This window comes from Salarias fasciatus, chromosome 5 (assembly GCF_902148845.1).
Source record: "Salarias fasciatus chromosome 5, fSalaFa1.1, whole genome shotgun sequence".
In the NCBI taxonomy this organism is placed as follows: domain Eukaryota; kingdom Metazoa; phylum Chordata; class Actinopteri; order Blenniiformes; family Blenniidae; genus Salarias; species Salarias fasciatus.
This window is the reverse complement of record NC_043749.1, coordinates 7202998-7223192: the sequence shown is the minus strand read 5'-3', so window position 1 is coordinate 7223192 and position 20195 is coordinate 7202998. Positions and strand designations below refer to the sequence as shown.

At 42.0% G+C, this 20195-nt stretch overlaps 4 protein-coding genes across 4 annotated transcripts; 1 reads left to right on the top strand and 3 right to left on the bottom strand.

The window, feature by feature from the left end:
• The first annotated feature begins 23 nt into the window (after positions 1-23).
• LOC115388627 (uncharacterized) lies at positions 24-3978 on the top strand. The gene is made up of 5 exons (XM_030091845.1): positions 24-74; positions 1485-1651; positions 2133-2237; positions 2324-2527; positions 2616-3978. Exons 2-5 carry the CDS (start codon positions 1519-1521, stop codon positions 2900-2902), a joined length of 729 nt encoding a protein of 242 aa, XP_029947705.1. The 5' UTR covers positions 24-74; positions 1485-1518; the 3' UTR covers positions 2903-3978.
• On the bottom strand, positions 2932-9417 carry tfe3b (transcription factor binding to IGHM enhancer 3b). The gene is made up of 9 exons (XM_030091844.1): positions 9273-9417; positions 7648-7870; positions 7341-7565; positions 6786-6881; positions 6066-6177; positions 5915-5971; positions 5675-5750; positions 5436-5583; positions 2932-5327 (listed from the first exon to the last, which is right to left on the bottom strand). Exons 2-9 carry the CDS (start codon positions 7837-7839, stop codon positions 4866-4868), a joined length of 1368 nt encoding a protein of 455 aa, XP_029947704.1. The 5' UTR covers positions 7840-7870; positions 9273-9417; the 3' UTR covers positions 2932-4865.
• A 237-nt stretch (positions 9418-9654) lies between these two features.
• Positions 9655-14840, bottom strand: gnl3l (G protein nucleolar 3 like). The gene is made up of 15 exons (XM_030091186.1): positions 14783-14840; positions 14645-14685; positions 13766-13867; positions 13565-13681; positions 13404-13487; positions 13133-13268; positions 12927-13030; positions 12653-12797; positions 12468-12555; positions 11262-11439; positions 10714-10856; positions 10498-10634; positions 10200-10366; positions 9957-10128; positions 9655-9752 (listed from the first exon to the last, which is right to left on the bottom strand). Exons 1-15 carry the CDS (start codon positions 14793-14795, stop codon positions 9691-9693), a joined length of 1689 nt encoding a protein of 562 aa, XP_029947046.1. The 5' UTR covers positions 14796-14840; the 3' UTR covers positions 9655-9690.
• A 1457-nt stretch (positions 14841-16297) lies between these two features.
• On the bottom strand, positions 16298-18352 carry LOC115388208 (red-sensitive opsin). The gene is made up of 6 exons (XM_030091187.1): positions 18193-18352; positions 17470-17766; positions 17196-17364; positions 16953-17118; positions 16630-16869; positions 16298-16540 (listed from the first exon to the last, which is right to left on the bottom strand). The coding sequence occupies exons 1-6, from the start codon at positions 18293-18295 to the stop codon at positions 16442-16444; spliced, it is 1074 nt and encodes a 357-aa protein (XP_029947047.1). The 5' UTR covers positions 18296-18352; the 3' UTR covers positions 16298-16441.
• Between the last annotated feature and the right edge of the window lie 1843 nt (positions 18353-20195).

Sequence of the window (20195 nt, the reverse complement as noted above, 5' to 3'; positions counted from 1 at the left end):
TGAGCTGACAGTTCACTTACTGATGCTTCTGTATATCAGTGAAACTACAACTGAATGATGGATCGCCATAAAATGTAAGTATATATTAATTCCTACAAATCAGAAATGTATTTTCACATCAATTTTAAAGTACAGATAAACATGCATGATAATGTAGAATTCTGTAAATTAACAAATCCCAATAAATTTATCATTGATGTTATCTGAATTCGAGATTTTTGTGTTTGGTAATACAAAAAAGAAAAGTGCTTATTCTTTATGAAATGTACACTTTGTCACTTTGAGACATTGCAACAGATTCAAATACATTTCATGTCCTGTAAACAAAATTGTAAAAAAAAGTGAAATTTTTACCAAAATACCAAAGAAATTTTTTTTTTTTTAAATTTCACTTGAGGTAAATATTACTTGAAGACATAAATTATTAACAGTCGGAGATTGAAAATGTCCTTTTCTTGTTGAGCTGTCATTCATGAGCCGCCTTTCCTCTACATTATGTATCCAAAATGGAGATGAATAATAGATTAACTTCTGTGCAATTTCCAAGATGTCCACTCATCACTAACAGCCGCAAAACCTCAGCTACAGATCTAACTGTCTCTGCAGTGTTTACCTGCAGAGGTGGGAAAAGGACTGACAATTATAATGCAGAAAAAAAGTGACTAAACTACACGTGAAAGTAGTTTTAAAAGTGCTTAAGTAAAAGTTATTTCCATTAAAAACACCTCAGAAACCTCCAACCTTTAGTTGTATGATTGTATCATCCATATTATTAATGTATTTATAAAATTAATGGAAGTATTTCTTTTAATTCTCTGCAGTTTAAAACATCCTGTGCTGAGATAGAGATTGGCAAAATATTAACTTGATTAACTTAAATTGATCTTTGTTTTAATAAAAATGTCTGTATTCCATGTATTTTATTTATGATTCAGGTTTCATTTGTTCTTTTGAGTAAAGTGTCGTTTTCACCTTTGACTTAAATCCAAGTCACTTGTATGAAAAACCAACATTCAAAGCAGACAAACTGAATAACATTTACATGATGGAAACAGATCCTGCAGGATTTTTTTTTTTTTTTTTGTCATTTGAAAGAATAACTATTTTGGTGGCTTAAATGTAGGCTGAAATTTGAATGTTATTTTAAATTGTCACTCAAACAATATAAGATATTATTTCCTAAAATGTATGTGAAACATGAGTTTTTGCATGTGGCCATGTCTGAAATGAACATTTCTGAACTCCCACTTGTTTTATGTGTCCAGTGCGTTTCATCAAATGTGGGCCCAAAACACATTGCTGTGTATGTTATTGTGGAAGTGTAAAGCAGTAATGCCAGTGATTTCCCTATTTTTTAAAATTTTTACCAAAGCATTATGACTTGTTGCTTTATTAGTTTAAAAAGGAAAAAGAGTGTCATTCCTCCAGTGCAAATCTAATGATATCTTTATTCCCCTGTCTTCTCCTCTCTTATTAACTCCAAGAGACTGAAGCAGAAAGCACATTTCACTGTTTGACATGATGGACGATAAACTGGACTCTGCAGACGTGGATGAAAAGGTGGATGATAGACGTGACAACAGAGCAGAGCTGCACAGTTCATTACCCAGCGCTTCAAAGTCCACTCTCAACTCCAGCACCGGTCACACAGGTACGCTCACGAAACAGATCAAAAACTGTCCCGTCCAATTACTCATGGATCTGCCCGTTATTTTAACTATTTTATTCTGTATATATTAAACATTAATTAAACATTCCACAGTGTTATGAGCACTAAAGTTACTCAGCAAGCCTATGAAGTGGGTTGGAGTACTTTTTCACAGTGCAGGATGAAGGTTTATGACATAATGGTCATATCTTAAAAATCAAGAGTCTATCTAGTTTCAGTGTGGAAAGAAAATCTATATTTTAGAAATGTGACAATATGAAACTGGGATGTTTCACAAACCAAAGTTCAAAATGAATTAAAACTAATTAAAACACTTAAGAAAGCCCATGTATGTCAGAAAATAAGATGTAATCATAAATCTTCTCATGCTAGATGCTCTGGGTGTATTGGTATAAAACATGAGGCGAATCCGAGATAACCATCTGGCAGGTCGGTGAATGAAACAATGAGTCTTGTCTTTCAGGTTCTGCTACTGAAGTCAGCTGTTTATCTGAGCAGATCTTCACCGAGGACACTGAATTATCTTCATCTGACATCTGTCTTCATGTTTTCCCACAAACAACAACAGGTACACCAAGTCATGACTTGTCCGTTTGCAGATTTTACTCTTGGCCAGTATCACTTTCATGAGCTTTATGTCTCTTTATTTCCAAGGCCTTGCCGGATACAACTTGCAGACTAACTCAGAGAGTGAACGACAGACTGCCGCCTCTGTCTGCAGTCACTCTGTTGTTGAGAAGGACGAGCCGGGACGTCTCCGAGCTCTGCTGCAGCCGCCAGCGGAGACCGGCTGCGTGCTCGAAGTGAGTCAGGAAAGCCTGAAAACCTCCCCGGTCCACACTGAGCCCAGAGGAGACGGTGAGAGCCCTCAGCTCCCGAGCGTCCCGGTCTGACCCCTCCCCTCCTCTCCCCTCCTCTCACTCACTCCCTCTTCTTTTCACGCCAGACCTCTGTGCCGCGGTCCTCCTGGCCTGCCTCTTCTGCCGGCCGCTGGACTGCCTCCTGGCCACCATGAGGGGCTGCGGCGGGTGCGCGTGGTGGCTGTGCCAGTCGCTGTTCGGCTGCGAGGCCTCGGCTCTGCGGCCCGTCCTGGACGCCGCCCGCCACTGCGACGTCTGCGGCTGCCTGAGCCTGCCCTGCTTCACCTGCGACTGCCCCGTCTGCGACATCTGCCTGCAGGCCACCGAGTGCCTGGACCTGGCCATGGAAATCTCCCAGATGCTTTACAAATGAGCGATAAAACAAACGACTCCAGACGCCAGTGATGGAGAATCGTTTATTTGTTAAAAACCTTTCTGGAGCCTACTTGTGGGAACGAGATACGGAAGTAATGCTGATGGTTAACAGTCAGTGTTAGCACTCAAACGAATGTTACCGTGGGAAGCGGTGACCTGCGACGACAGGTCTGAGGACAAACACAGTGAAGGAGTGGAGAAGCTTTCAGCTTGAACAACTCTTAAAGTCCAGAATCAATTCACGACGGTGCAAAGGGGCAAATCCAAATATTACAATAGAATAATTATAAACCAAAAGGTTTCATTTAATCTTTGATAATTAGTTAAAACATCTGACATCATGAAACATAATACTTTAAGATCACAGACTCATGATCTGAATGACTTACTAACATTATAAGGAAGCAAAAAAAAAAAAAAAAGATTAAAACAGTTCACATATGTGAAATTATAGAACTTTTCCATTGTTTTCTAATATTTTGAGATGCATCCGTAAAACAGATGCTGTTTTTTTTGGCTGCTTTCAAACACTTTCTAAAAAAAAAAAAAAACAGTGTGAAGTGTTACAAAAAGTTAGAATATGCAGGTACTTTGTCAAACACACATTCATTAACTGTACATCAGATTGTGTTAAGCCTCTGACAAATTCAATGCCTTTCTAACGCTCGTGGTTATTCAATAGAATAGTAATCGCTTTGCAGTTTCCACTCAACAAACACACAGTTATACATTATTATTATTATTATTAGAGAGGTGAGAATAGTGGTTGTTTCAAAAGAAGGTCAAAACCTTCTGAATTCAGATCAGAAAGCGCAGCAATGCAAAATCCGATATATGTTGGGGGAAAAAAACAAAAACAAAACAAATCCTCGGAGATCATGCTTTCTGGAAGAGTCACTTTGTGAAAACTAAAATGAGGTTATCGGACGACACGTATTAGTCAGGAGGAACGACTTACCGCGCTCTTAGGTATAAAAACAAATGTCATCAACTACAGTACGAGTGTAAAGGACAAAATTGATCTGCATTTCTCACACGCTTGCATTTCCATTGAACGCGTGGATCTCTAAATAAAAAGAGCTGATTTGTAATTTGTAGCTACTCTAGAAGAAATCCTGCTTTGGCTACCTAGCTGCTTTTTACGTTTTATTTTTTTAAAAAAACATTTTAATTACGTTTTTTTTTGTTTGTTTGTTTTTTTAGAAACACATGCAACCTGGGCGTTTGCTGTCCACTGTGTGTGAGATCGGAATAAAAACAGACACAAAGCTCTCATAAAATGCATAGACTGCCATAAAATAAGGTGCAATAAAATTGCTCAAAATAAAATACTCTTATATACAATATGCAGTAAATATTTCACAATGTGCCAATTCACTTTACAAAGATCCCTTCTGTAGCTGCTGGTGAAACAACTCAACATGGATGAGCATGCTATTAAGAAACCCTGATTCCAGTCAGTTAAAGAGACGACAACAACAAAAACAAAACAAAAAAAACCAAACAAACTGGATGTTGGCATCTCTTAATGCGTCTGTTATGCCGGTATTGTCGTAAAATAGAAACCTCACAGCTTGTTCTTCTTTTTTTTCTCCCTACAAATATTTTAAGCATACATAATAAATTCAAGCAAACACTATATCCCTCTTAAATCTCTTGATTTCATCTTAAAATCTATATAAGAATGTGTTACTCCTAAACACTAGGTCCATGCCCCTAATATACAATATTCCATTTTAATAAGATTGCATCTATGAGCTCGGACGTTGCGGTCTGAGCAGCTCCGCACAGGAGCTGTAATAATTAGGTCTGTATGGCAAACGCTTCCAGGAGAATATACCATCTTCTAAAGCGGCATTAGTTTTGTTCTTAACGGTAGATGTTATGACTCTGAGCGGCGGGACGCTCCTGGGCGGCCGCGGCCTCCTGACGGCGGAAAGTCTCCGGCCGCACGCGGTTCATCACAAGTCCTCGTCCATCTCCAGGCTGCTCCTGCGGCTGCTGGTTTTGGAGGCACCGGGTGACAGAGGGGAGAACAGCGGCTCGCCCGCCGTCTCCGGGGACAGGGCGCACCCCTCGTCCATGAGGATGTCCCCCAGCCCCACGTCGGGGTAGAGCGCCGAGGCGGAGCCCTCGTCCAGCTCGGCGAAGCTCAGGCTGCCCAGGTCCAGCGGGCTGCTGATGGTGACCCCCGCGGGGGACTCCGAGGAGGGCGGGGACAGGAAGGAGGCCGGCAGCGGCTGCCCGGCGGCCGCCAGGCCCAGCAGGCTCTGGGTGGCGGCTCCCCCGGCGCCGGGAGGGGCGGCCTGTCCGGGCTGCGGCGCCGCTTGCTGCTGCTGGAGCAGAGCGGGATCGGAGCCGAGGCCTGCCGGGATGCCGCTGGGGTTCGACAGGCCGTGGAGTCGCGCCTGCATCTCCAGTTCCTGGAAACAGGAGCGTGGGGAGAGAATACACACAGATCTCGCTTCAGTGACAAGAACTGAAACTACGGTCAAAGCCTGAAGACGCCACCGAGGTGAAAAACTGCTGACCTGAATGCGTAACATCAAGCTGTGGTTCGCCTGCTCCAGCTTTTTCTGCCGCATCTCAACATCCTTGGATCTCTGCTGCTCCTTCTGTAACTTCCTGATGTAGTCCACGGAGGCTTTGAGGATGGTGCCTTTATTCCAGCGCATCTCTCTGTCGTCCACGAAAACATAAACAAACTGTTTTACAACCGTTCAAATCGTATGGATAAGAAATAACACCTTGAAAATCGAGGTTGACTTACGGATCACTTGACTTGGGTATCAGAGTTCCCAACTCTTTAATACGATCATTGATGTTGAATCTTCGCCTCCTCTCAACTGCAGACAGCAAAGCAAAAACAGATGAGGCTCCCGAACAACACTTGAACTGTGCATTTGAAAAGTCAAGACAAAAACAAGAAATGCTTCTTCTCTTTTTTTCTTATTTTGAAAAGACAACGAACATGAAGGCTTTAATGCGTTTAATGATACGTGTGACTTACTGAGGTTATGGTTGTCTTTCTTCTGTCTTTCTTTTAATAGTGCTTTGGCATCTGCATCTAAAATCCGATGAGAAGAATTTTAGAGCATGAAATGTGATAAAAATCACTAAAAACTTAATGCTGTTTGTTAAAAAGAAGTAAGCTGCTCTACCCGTAATTTCCCTTTTGATTTTCGGAAGATCAGCAGGGCAGGAGTTGCTGACAGTGAGAGTAGGCGCTGCCATTCCAGGGCTATGGTAGACATCCAACAGATTTCCTGGGAGCTGAATAACAACAGTACAGTTACAGATTATCAGAGAAATGCTGCTACTGAGCCTCAAAAGAAGACAAGTATTCAAGAAAAAAAGCATTTTATACCACTAAATAAAAAAAAACACCAATCCATTCTGACATAATCTGGTTAAGCTCTATTACCTTCTCCAAAACATAAGAATACAGTTTTACCTCACTCTCTTTCTTTTTCTTTTCTTCCAACAGCATCACCATAATCCTCATTTTCTGCTTTGAAGCCGAATTTTAGAGAGCTCTTATCTATCTATCCCACAAATATGCTGTTAACCTCACAGTTTTCTTAAAATGAGCACAATCCACTTTGTTTCACTTCTCCTTGTCTTGTGTCCTCTCCTGGCTTCACTCCGCCCATGCAGCACGTTTGTGACGAATGGTCAGCGAGCGCCAGAAGTGTATATTTACTCCAACAACTTCAGAATTCCACACGTAAAAGAGACCGTCCATTCACAGAAGAAACACTTGGAATATAATGAGCAAGTGTGTGACGGAGCAGAGCGACGACCACGGTGTTTATCTGCCGCCGTGCAGCTGAAAGAAAAGCTTTAAAAACTGAATGTTTTTTTCACACTGTTGTCCATACCGTGCTGGGCAGCTGCAGACCTGAGTCGATCAGTGTAATAATGTCGTCATTGAAGCTGGATTCAAGGCTTATGATGTCATCGATCACGTCGTCAATCTAGATGAAGCGGTTGGGAGAAAACACGCAGAGTGAGCATTGTGAGAGCGGTGCATGCGCTGTGTTCTGCAGCCTAAAGCCTTCCACATACTAGCACCAAACATTTAACTCGGTTCAGGGAGCTCTGAAGAGGCCTGATTTCAAAGAGAGAGACGACAAGTGCACTGCAGGCCTGCTTAAGCCGTAGGTGCAGTATTTAACGTCCTATTGTGACAACAGGCCGGCGAGGATACAATGAAAAAAGGCATGCATCATCAGAGTGGGACCTTCGGGAACATCGTTACAGAACCAGCACTGAGTAATTAGGCAAGAAGCGAGCAGAAGTCTAGACTTTAACTTCCTCAAAAAGGAACTGTAAGTTGGAGAAGAGCAACTGTTCTCAGGTTGTGTAATCTGCTGCATCAGCAAAAAGAAAACCCACACAGAAGAATTGTATCAAAAGCAGGAATTTCCACATACTTCCTCCTTGTTGGAGCCGATGTTCAGTAGAGCCATGGGACTGTTGGGGGCACTGCTGGCAGTCGGGGCCACTTCAGGGGCAGAACTGGACTGCGGCACCGGGGAAACGCTCAAGGTCTGAGTGACCGCCTTGTTCCCCAACGTGGTGGAGAGGTACTGCTTCACCTGCTGCCTCTGTGCCTGCCGGATGTGATACTCGGTGGGGTTCTCCAAGTGGGTCTGCACCTGATCAATAAAACAGCTGTTACGTGACTGTGGGGCAAATCACATCAGAGGAAGACTGAGTGAGATAAACGCTCGATCTCACCTTCAGCACCTCAACGGGCACCTGAGCCGGCGGCGGGCGGGCAGCATTTGGGGGCAGAGTGACTGAGATAGCTGGAGTGGAGTCAGAGGCCCGGAGCTGAGAGGCAGAGGCCTGCTGCTGGGCCTCGCGTCTCTCCTGCTCCTGGGCTTGTTCTCGCATCAGCTGCTGCCGCAGCAACACACGAGACGACATGGCTGGGGCCGGTCCTAACGTAGGGCTGGAGCTGAAAAACAAGAGTACAGAAGCATCTCAACCATCACAACCAGCTGAAGAAACGTTTTGGAAACAGGTGGCTGTGCCATCTCTCTGTATGAGGACTTTTTCACAATTTCGGATACTTTAAGCAGTCTGTTGCCGTGCTACTAAAATAATGCACACGCGGCAGAATTCAGTACCACAAAACTAATAGTGAAATAAAAGTAGATCATCTGCCCCTAAAAGATTTAAAAACATAATTCACAAGACGAGACTAACATTTCGAATCCAAACATGGTACAATGAAGAGCACACCGTCACAAAGCTTGTAATGGCCTAGTGACCTGTGTGAACAAACAAATGACGGCATCTGTCAATAAAACCACCAACATCAGTGCACCTGACCTGCACTAAACCAGACTTCCTGGTATGACATAATTCAGTTATCTTCACAAGTGTCAAACATCTGTGATTTAGCTTCTGTAATGATGACACTGATATAAAATTGCCCTTTACCTTCTTGTTGCGATGGCAAAACACAAATCTAACTGTAAAGAATGTTTGTTTTAAAGTGTTATCAAAGTGTATTAATATCCTCCTGATAGTTTTCACATCTTACACTGTGGAAACTTTTCAGACCTCTTCATGTTTTGACTTTCTTGAATTCCAACCTCTCTCACAACACATCTGCAGGGACCTCGGGTGTGCTCTATAGCCTCAGGGTTGCAGCACTGGGTCAATACATGTTTCCCTACTTGTCGTTTCTTACATAACACGGTGGGACTCGCTGTGTCTGCGGTGTACACACATTCCAGACTTTGCACAAAGGAGTCTGAGTGAAATCAATGGATGTACCGTCTCCGCCGTCAACGATCACAGAACAACCACGGCTGTAAACACGTAACAAGCTGAGCATGTGTCTGGTTGTTACACCTTCTTACGGGACAGTTACGTAAAAACAATCCGAAAGCGCCGCAAAAGTGCTCGTTTCGCCAAACTACACCAACACTACTTTATTATTAGCGCTCTCGTTGATGTTCCACTTTTTAACCACTCATACTATCACTTTGGTGAGTTGCTACCTCACTTATAGCCATTTTCGCAATCTCTATTTTGGGCGATCATGAGTTAGCAATCATAGTTCAGCTGACAGTTCGGTGTTGCTAACGCGGGCCCACATCAACAAACACACAGTGTACACACGGCTACCAGCTGCCGCGACATCGAAAGTGGCTTTACACCCGCCGAACGTCAGCCAGACATGATGCCGTTTTTGATGTAGACAGTTATTTCCAGCAGGACAGAGATACAGTCACAGGAAAACGAAAATAGGAAGTTGCAGCTTAGCTAACTAGCAAGCCATCACCGCCAATTACCCAACAAGCTAATGCTACGTAGCCAAACAACTTATTTTAAAAAGGAATACGTACAATGGAGGGTGATTTGTTTCACTTAATCACAGCCATGAATCCCCGGAGTCCTCCGCTTTCTTTGCCATTTCTTGAGGTGGATGAATATAGACCCGACAGTCCCTAGCTTCAGCACTTCACACTGTTATTTACCTCGGCCCGACGGGATGAGGTCATCAGAAGCACGCAACCAGGAAGTTAAGTTGAAGCAAAGCGTCAATGCGCCCGCCATATTGGACCGGGCCACATCCACAGGCAAATAAATTAAACAATGAAGAAAAAAAACCCCCAAAGTGTAATTGTAAAGAAACAGAACAAGAGTCAGCCTACAGGTTTACAGACAAACTGTACTGTGTTTACATTAATCAACCTTAATTGTATGTGAACAAAAACAACAACCAAATCTTTGTTGTATTTTTTTATTATAACCAGGTATCAGCTATAGAAATGAAAAGTCCATTGCAGCAGTAAGTGTGTCTGACAACTTGGTGGCGATTTTGTCTGTAGAAAGAAGAAAAACAAGAGAGAATGTAGTTATCCACTTGTATAAATGAATGTCCTTTATGCAACAATTTAGCTTCTTCAAGCTTATATTGCTTAATAACTTCAACAAAAAATAAAAAAACTTGTTAAAAAAAAGAGCACAGCTCTATTGGACAACAACAATCATAATAATAATAATAATAATAAAAACAATATACAAACCAGCTCTTTTCTGTTGCTTCTTCCTTTTCTTGCTGGCAGCCAGAAGTGCCTGGCCCTGCTGGAGAGGATCCACATCCAAGATGTCCTTCAGGTTTGGGGCCTTCGGTGCAGCATCATTTGATGGCAAATTGCCCTTTTTCTGTGACTTTATCTCCACTGTCATCGGTCCAAACTGTTGACGGAATAACATCAGTCAATGCAGAATGTAACCTGCTGATATTCAGCTGACACCGTGTCTCTCACCTCTGGATCCTGATCGTCCTCCATAGATTCAGCTTCTTCTTTGAATGTCGACTCTTCCACTGAGCCTGCTTCCATGTCAAGGTCACAGTGCAGCTCACCCAGACCACCTTGTGTCATGCCTGTGGTTTCCATGCAGAATCCCATCTGGACATCAGGACACGAAGAGTCTGAAACGCGGCAGAAAAAAACAAAACAAAAAAACTTTAGAATCAATATTCTTACTGTATGGGAGAGCATTAGTGCCCCATTTGTTGAGCCTCAACCACGCCGTCATGGTCGTCTGTATCTTTAGATTCACCTGCAAGGACCTCCTGATTTCCTTTTTCCAGCTCATCCCAGTCGAAGGCTTTCCCCATTTCTGAAACGATCTCAGCACTGACGTGTGTGGGGAGGGTGTGTGTCTCTGGGGGGTGCGTGAAGTAGCTGATCCTTCCCCTGAGCAACACAACATGCAGGAAGGAACTCAATGCTGAGAGCAGAAAGTTGACAGTCATTTCTAAAAGTTTCCACTGACCCTGTCCAGTCCATTAACACGCCCTTGGCTGCCTTGTCGGTGTCGGGCAGGCCCCCCTTCCGTAGTTTCCCTTGTCTTCGCGCGAGCAGGGACAAGAACTCCAGAGCTGTATGGAAGTCAGAGACGCCGTAGTGTTCCATGATCTGCACATGGAATACAAATGAGGCATCACTGTGAGTAACAACATCATTAACAAAGTGTCACTTAAAACTTTTCACAGTGAACACTGCCTAAGAAAACGATGTACTCTCTAAATACAGTGATGTGATAATTCAACCACACACAATTACCGCGGTTTTTCATTAATTCACACATTACACTGCAGGCAGACAATTATCTGGAACAAAGATATTACAGATAACACCTACTTTAAATGTTTAAATTTATGTCTGTAATTCTATTACTAAATTTTATATTTCTCGTATTTACATTCCCATTCTTCTGCTCTTTTAACTTGGCTTCATTTCCGTTCATCGCCACTGGGGGGAGCTTTCGTACCACAGCTCCAGGACCATTTCTCCACTGAGAGGTTGCAGGATCTACTCTACCTGTGCCTTGTTGCACCTCCGGAGGATGGCCTCCACAGGCGGCAGTGGATCGACCAGCTGTTCTATTTTCACACAGTTTCGTAGGATCATTGCCGCGTCGGTCGTGGATGTCGCCATGACGATACCGGGACAGTCCAGCAGCTTGATGTGTTTGTCCAGGTGTACTTCCTGAAGACACCTAGAGGGAAATGAACAGATCTGTCAACACAACAACCAGGTTCACATCCATGTGGGCCTAACTAAAAAGAATTATATGTTATGAATTTTAATCCAATAAACTTGTCAGGATGATAATTTTAATACAGCTGCATGATGAAAGGTGAAAAAGGAAACATTTAGTGACAATTAATCATTTGTGCATTTTTCAGCTAATTCCCATTTTAATTAACAGCATAAATTTCTGAACACTGAATATTTGCAATTTCCTGTCTAAATTAATTCCTAAATTAATTTGAAATTTGGGGAGTTTTGACCTTGCGTGCGCAGGCAGGCTGATACTGATCCAGCCCGATGTGACCCCTGAGTGAATTTTACCTTTAGTCAAGATAAGATAAATTAAAGGTTGCAGAGTTTAGCAGATGATTTAAAAATAATGAAATGTCATTTCAGTCTCTCAAGGTAAACATAGACATTTGTTTACTATTTAAACTTTCTTTTATTATTCTTAAAAGCAGTTATTTGTCCTCTAATATTTTAGTTGTCCCCAACTGTGTTGATTAGAGTATCTCTTATTTTGCTTAGATTGTTTAATTCTATGTCTACTAAGGCTAATATTGTGGTAATGTAAAAGTTTTTAGTACTTTACGAATTCCTGCAGCATTAAAAAAAAAAAAAGATGCTTTATTTAGGCAATGTTTAAATCATATGATTGATGTGGCTTTACTGGTGCAGGCACTTTATACACTGATCATTTAAAGATGTCACATGAATTATTAAGTATTATTTGTAACACTTAAGTACTCAAATTAAATCTGAATGTTACAAAAAAAAGTAATAGACTAAATCACAATATGATATAATTTGATAATAAATTTAAAACTGATTTCTAGATTTTCCTTCTGTTCAAATGTGTTACATTTACACAGGTAAGTCTGGACTGAAGTCTTCGGCAGCCCCCCTGGCAAGCCGCCTGGTTTGACCGGGGTGCTAAACCAGCTTTCGGGAAGGCACCGAGGAAAACAGGATCAACATATTGACGTCACTTACTTGGTCACACCGGGCGTGGCCCCCACACTGCACGCTCGTGCGCGTTTCAAGCTGTTGATCAAACTGCTCTTTCCCACGTTAGGAAAACCTACAGAAAAGGAGGGAAGGAGGAAAAAAAATTTCCAATCACTCTGCTAAAAAACCCCTGCTTTCAGCTTTCAGGACCTTAGTGATGCGACATTTACCTACGACCCCCACAGTGATGGCCGTCTTTATGTCCAGATTGCGGCAGTAGTTTCCCAGCAGCTTCATCAGACAGTCGGCTCCGATGCAGGCGCTGCTGCTGAGCAGCTCCGTGGTGGCTTGAGTCACCGGAACATTACTGCGTTTCTGCCCGATGGATTAGATAAGAAATGTGTCGTGTTCATTTCAGATGCACTGTAAGCAAACTCTTAAGAGTGTTTTATCGTTCACAAGTTTAAATAATGATCATATTAGTACCTGAGTAGATCTACTCACCAGGTTTTTAGTCTGTTGTTGAGTTGATGCTTTGAAAGCCACAGTGGGAAACTCATTTCGGAGATATCTGATCCACTTTTCCACTATTTCTTTTGCAACCAAATCTATAATCCATATAAAAACATGTCACAATTAGTGAAGTAACAAAAATAATGACAAAAAAAAAGAAATTTTAAAATGGACTTTGAGATTTTTAGATTTTGTACCAATTTTATTCAGAACTAAAACAATCTTCTTATTTGTTCCACTTTGGATGACTGCCTGCTCCACCTGAGGACACCTGCAGCCCAGAGGGTCACGAGCGTCCAAAACTTCCAAAATGACATCCGAGGCCTCCACAACCTTCACACAAAATCAAAGCGTTGCAATCAGAAACAAGTGCACTTCAACCTCTCGTGACTCATAGGGAATAAGACGTTTTAAAGAGTAACACAGTGATTCTCTAAACAATCAATGTGTGACAGAGCAGCTACGTACCTTTTTAAATTCTCTGTAATAAGCTTTCCTTGAATTCTCATTTTCAAAGTTTACGTGCTTCTCCAGACTCTGCATCTCGATCTCCTGGGAGCACAAAGAAGTGAACAGTCACGACTCAATAAGGGAAAGTTCATCTGAGGCCTGTGTCGGCTGATATTTACCCTCTGCTCAAACTCTCTTTGTCGCTGTAAGATGTCATTCTGAAAACTTTGTAAATTCCTCCTCTTCATCAGCTCTCGTTCTCTGGACAACTTCTGTTTTTCCTGGAGATCCTGAAGCTGACCGAGAAAGTTGAAAATTGAGAGAATACGCCCAACAGAACCAACACTGTTCCTCTAAGATGAACAACAGAGAAGATTTACCCTTTTCTTGCGAATTTCTTCTGGTTTTCTCTGCTCCTTGACATTTTGCACGGCTGAACCCTTCAAGCGTCCTGTGGCATCTGCCTTCTGTCCGTCTTTACTCTGTAGGATATGGAAAATAGTTCCTTGTATTTTGCATATCAGACTGAAACATTACACTTAAAAGCTCAAAGAATTAAGATGGAATTGTGAATTTGCTCTGCTATTTCAGTCTGTCAATTCACACACCATCTGAAACTTGACGTACTCAAATCACACCACCCTGATAGTGAGTTGGAGCGTGGCCAGAGTCCTCAGAGAGCAAATCACACATTTAGGTCATTGTCCAGAAATTTTGTGTGTGCAAATGAGGAATTTCTGCTGGTGTTCTGACTGCTTCAAACATCTTAAAGCCCGTTAGTGAGTTCCCAGCTGGTACAAATGAATTACCACTATTAGTCCATATACGTTTAAATGCATTTATCAGAGCAGAAAGTATTTGATCAGGGCAGCAGACAATCATCACAGAAGCACAGCACTCCACTAAACGTAGCCACTTCTTCTCATGTATTTTTGACAAAATCCTGGAGTTTGACAATCGGCTACACATGAAAGTTACTGATGTGCTACTATGCTGCCATAGATTCACTCCTCGATCTCAGCAATCAAGCGAATCTCGACATAACACCAGGAAGAAGAATCCTGTATGACCCGGATGGAGACTTAACTTTCTTTATAAATAGCTTCATCCAGGAGCTTCTAGCATTAGCTATGTCAACATACACACTTTCCTAAAGCTCGGCGTGTGCTAGAGCTGTAGTGATACTGCTGTGCTGTGAATCCATAACAACACTTTCAGCTCCGACGTGAAGCTACACACATTAGCCGAGTCGCTCTCACCTTAAACTTCCCCAAGCCGAGGCGTTTGGCGCGTTTCTGTTCTGTAAAAAAAACAAGATAAACGTTGTTTTCAAATCAAGCGCACACGAGGATCACCGATGCAGTTAACGCGTTTAGTCAGAAGCGGTGGATACGCACTGGCTTTGGACATCTTGGCCAGTCTTCTGCGATTTCACGTGTCGGCGGAGGAGGCGGCCATAAGATGACGTCAACATCCGGGTTACCGCAATGACAGCGCGTGCTCAAAAAAATAAACACGACTAAAATAAATACACTAAAAGTGCGGACTCCAAAAACGCAACAATATCATCTCCTATTGAAAGCGGGTATGATGAAAATAAAAGCACGCACTCTTCACTGCTTTTGCTGAATGAGTCGAAAAAGCCGCTTTATTGCTAACAAATTATTGCGTGGATGATGGATTTTGTTGGTGAGTCAGATCTTATCTACTAATGCACTACTGCTGTTTGACAAATAGTAATAGATTCTGTAAAAAAAAAAAAAGCGATTTGTGCTATTTTTCGACTTTTTCATACAGTTCAATGTTTTTTTCAGTATATTTAATTTTCTCAAATTAAGACACGATGCTCTTTCAGCAATGTCATTCCAACATATCCTGGTACATAAGAACAACATATGTTAAAAACCTGCACAAAGCCCCTCGTTATCAATCACAAACATCATTTATCTTTAATACAATATGAATACCAAATACTTACAGAGGTTTTATGAAAACGGTCTAAATCCTTAATTAGAAATTCTCCTATATATTTATAATTTTACACTACTTAATGCCCTGTAACTCACTTCTCTCCCATGAGTAAAGCATCTATCTAATCCAATTCATTTGTAAGAAGCTTTGTCAACCATTTGCTATAGATATGTTGTTGGCAGCCAAACTATATTTTATCATAGTACCATAAATGTTTATTAGTTCCAGCGTTAGATATGCTACCATTTGAAAGTGTTTTTACATTTGAACCGATTGTGTGTTAGACTACAATACATCACAGTACAGTTTGGTAACATGAATGAAAGGTTAGAACAGTCAGCGAAATATTAAAGGATGCAATCAAAAACAAACTTTTGATCTTGCTTCATTTAATTAATTCCTGACTGGTTAGGGTTAGGGTATGTCAATGCAAAACACTGTCAATCAGCATGTTTATGTTATTAGGGCAGCAGCTGCTATTGATTAATATTTCCATATGCAACTATGGCTGCCCTTCTTGCATAATAAACTAGGTTATGATTTGCTTTGTTGTGTTAAATTAGCTATGGGCTTTCAGTAATTACTCTATTATCTGTTTGTTTTCCATGTTTCCTCCAAGAAAGCTCCAGCCCCCAACAACCCATCAGATGAATAGATATTTATCTCAGGATAGATCTTGAATACAGTGTAATGTTCATCTTTAGATTCGCTGCACTAAAGTACCTGTCTAGTTTATTTTTGAAGAGATTAAAATGTTGGTAAAGTTTGGCATCAGTAATACTGACACCATTCATAAGAACCACAATAATCTGACTATTCCTAGGCAGTCTTCAGATTTATAAAGTGTAGAGTGCAAGAAAACACTGAAACAATGTGAAATATGCTTGATATTTTTATATTCATTTGAAAAAAAAAACACCCGTGACGTAATGATTCATTCCTTCATGTATACATGTATGTTTTTTTGGATTTTTTCATTTGCCAGAGAGCTATATTTACTAAAAAAGAGACAGAAATGAAACAATAAATATTTGCTGTACAAATTAAAATAGTTTTCTTTTTTCCAAAGCGGGGAATGTGGAGGTTTATGCTGGAGCCACAGAGGAGACCTCTGTCTTTGATGTGGATACTTCTGAGCCATCGTCCACCTGCTTGCCAAAGAGCTGCATGATGCATGTGCGGAACTGATGAGCAAAAGAGACAAAAACAGGTGTGTTAAAAACTCATCTGAATGATTGGAGTGATTGATGCTGACTGAGAAAGCTGTGCCCACCTGTCGGTTCATGAAGACATAGATGATTGGGTTGTAGATGGTGGCGCTCTTGGCAAAGTATGCAGGCATGGCAGCAGCCAGAGGATGGAAGGCATATCCAGGGTTGGCCGCAGCGAAGCAGGCAAAGAAGGTGTAAGGTCCCCAGCAGAAGCAGTAAGCCACGATCATGACCACCACCATCCTGGACACTTCCTTCTCAGCCTTCTGGGTGGACTCGGATTCCTTCTGCTGCATGGCGACCTGTGGGAAACAAGTCAAGAGTGTGAGAGTCTGCCTGAAAATGACTTTGAATTACGTATTAAAAGGTGAGTGTGATAACTTACAGCACGGATGGCCAGCCACACTGCCAGGTAGCACAGGATAATGATAGCCAGGGGGATGATGCAGCATGTGATCATGAGAACAATCATGTAGGACTGGACTCCGGGGTCCTCACTGCCGCTGAATACATCAGGTCCGCAGGAGGTCTTCAGTCCATGAGGCCAGTATCTGGTGCAAGAGGAGGCTTTGGTTTACAAATTCAACTCATATGAAAGCAAAGAAAAGCTAAAAGAAAGCAAAGCTACCTGCTCCATCCGAAGAGGGGAGGTGCACACCACACAGCCGACCAGACCCAAGAGAACACAATTCCACCTGTGGCCCATTTGGCATCGAACTTGACATTTCCAAAAGGTTTGCACACAACTATCCACCTTTCCCAGGAGATGATAGTCAGGGACCACAGAGCAGTAATACCTGTGCGGCGAAAGAAGATTTTCCCTCGAGTTAATTTAACTCACAGTGCAGCTTTAAATGTCCAAGAATCTTATAATTGAAATAAATAAAACTTGGAACACTTACCACAGGTTGAGACAACATAGCCCTCAAACTTGCACATTGGGTGTCCCAGAATGAAATACCCGAAAAACTGGTTGCACACACTGATGGTGCTGGCAAAAACTGTCTCTCCAAGATCAGCAATGGCAAGATTCACCAAGATCCAGTTGAGGGGATGGCGGAGTTTCTTGAACTTTGCAGTGGCCACCAAGACGAGACCGTTGGTAAAGACAGATGCAATGACCACGAAAAACATCCAGAGCGTGGCAACATTGTAAACCCATCGGGGGGCAATGTGGTAGTTGGGACCCTCAAAGGGATCTGAAAGAGAAAGAAAACAATATTGAATAAATCTAATGTTCTCCAGCACCAGAGAGAGCAGAAAACACTAATAAATAAAATCTTAAGTGGACCTAATTACTCTTCGCACTTGTTATGCAGGGTGTAGAATAGCTTAAAAGCTCACTGTAAAGCTACTGAGTTCAGCTGTAAGATCTCGATGGTTCAGAACTTCTTCCTTATTCTGTTCCTCGACAGAATCAGCAAACATAACTTTCTATTTATCAAATAAGTCTAAACTGATCAATTCCCATCTCTGATTTGGAATCAAGCTGTAATTATCTACCAAAGCCACAGTACAGTCATTTACTCGGGTTAAACACTGCTGCTCCACCTCTTTGCTTTAGCACTACTCTCACGACTCGCTCTAAAATCAACATTCCCATTAAGGTCTTGAAGATACTGTACCTCTGGTGTGGTTGCTGTTTGTGTAAACGAAGGCCGAGCCCCTTGTTGTGTCTTCGTGGTACCGCCTTGCAGCGTACGCCTGTTTTCCCCAGTCCTCTGCCATTGTGAGCTCTGGAGGAGGTTCTCAGCCTTCGGTCTGTCTCGTCACTTGCAACCTCCTTGAGTGACTGATGCTGCACATCTGACTTTAGCTTTTATACCTGTGCTCCAGAGACCTCTGATGGGATTAGGTCACAATCAAATTACAGGCGCGGTGTGCCGTTTGGCACTGATACTCAGCGGCGGAGCAATAACCTTATTTTGAACTGTAATTTAAAACTAATGAGGTTAAGACACAAAATTCCACAATAATCTTGTTTGAAAGCGGATTTCCGTCCGCTCACTTAGGATGTGGATTAGGCGTGAGATTTTTTAACACTAACACATGAACGTCAAAACGATTTACATTTTTGATCCGTGTTTGGATTATTCCTTAAATCTGTAGAAAGTGTGGGAAGGTTGATTAAATTTCACAGTGCATGCTTCAGACAGTTCTGTTAAGAAATATAACTTTACCACCAGATGATTTGTGTTGCACAGCAGACTGAATGCATATAGTAAGAACCTCAGGCTCTTTGTACATGTGACATGCTCCCAATAAGTCAACACTGATGAGCTTAAAATCCAATCATGTACAACAATTTTTGCCTTGATGTGTCAGTGTGTAGTTAAAGTGTCACTTCTCAGAGTTGAGAGAAAAGTTTCACCTTTGTGAATCATACTTTTTTAGTGTTATGATGAGTCAGTGTTCTTCATCCACTCCATCAAGACGAGCTCTATTTGTGATCTGTTCCTCTTGAGATGGTGTTTGAAATGCATCTGTGGCAATTATGTAAACTTTGAATGGGTGTTAAAGGTAAACGACGCAGTTGATGGGGAAGTAGTCACTTGGTTGAAATTGCAACTGAACTGGGACAAGAGCAGGGCATTCTCAATCACATTTGTAATGGTGATCAAAATCATAAATTGATCGTAATTTGTATTTTTTTTTTTCATGAAACAACCTGAGGTAAAAAAAAAAGTCTTTGTCTGAACTTTTCTGACTTTGGGGGGGATCCTGCTTAGCAGGGCAGTCCGTCTTAAACCAGCTTTGTAGGACAAGTGAAGATCCACAGTATAGCATTAGCCAAAGATGCATTTGTTGCCATGTGATTCGAGTCACCTTTAATCCCTCCGGAAAGTCGGTTCACCTCAGAACACGGGATTTTTTGTCACTGCTTTGATCCTATGTCCCACGTCAGAGGCCTTATGGCAAGGGCAAAGCGGACGGAGGGGGAAAAACATCCTGATCGGTGGGAATGTAGAGCAACCGGAAGATCACCCACTTCTTGACGGATGTGGCACAAGGTTATCGATGCGCAGCATTCCGGCGCGTTGCATCACATTGTGACTGAACGTTTGACCTACTGAATGACCCAGCAAAAATGAAGATGGCTAGAAATTCATTCAAAACAGTGTTGATATCACAGCGAGACGAGACGACTCGTAATATGGCTCTCAAAAAAGAAGTGGCTCAGGCGAAGTCTGGATGGAAAAGATGGACTCTGTAGCGATGAGAATGGTCATGTGAGACCACAACCTACCACGACAAGACCCCTTCTGTAAAAACATGTTATTTCCATGAGCACATATACTACAAACATTTTTCACTTAGTTGTGAAATTTTTGGAGTGAATATAAAGTTGGAAGAAACCAGTGAGTGACAGCTGCCTTCAGGCAAAGCCCTTCACTTCTGAGTATTGCCAACAGGATAGGGTGTCTTAAGGAGATAAGCGAGCCAGTGATTAGGGAATTTGGCTCCATGTCGCATGTTTAATTACTGTCTTAACTGGCTGCAGCCCGCTCAGTGTTGATGGCGACAGTTTTGTTGTTATTGTTCTCAGCACTTTCCAGCGCTTCACATTAATTGTTTTTTTTTTTTTGTCATTTCAATTTGCTTAAAAAAATGCAAACCTCCAGCTGTT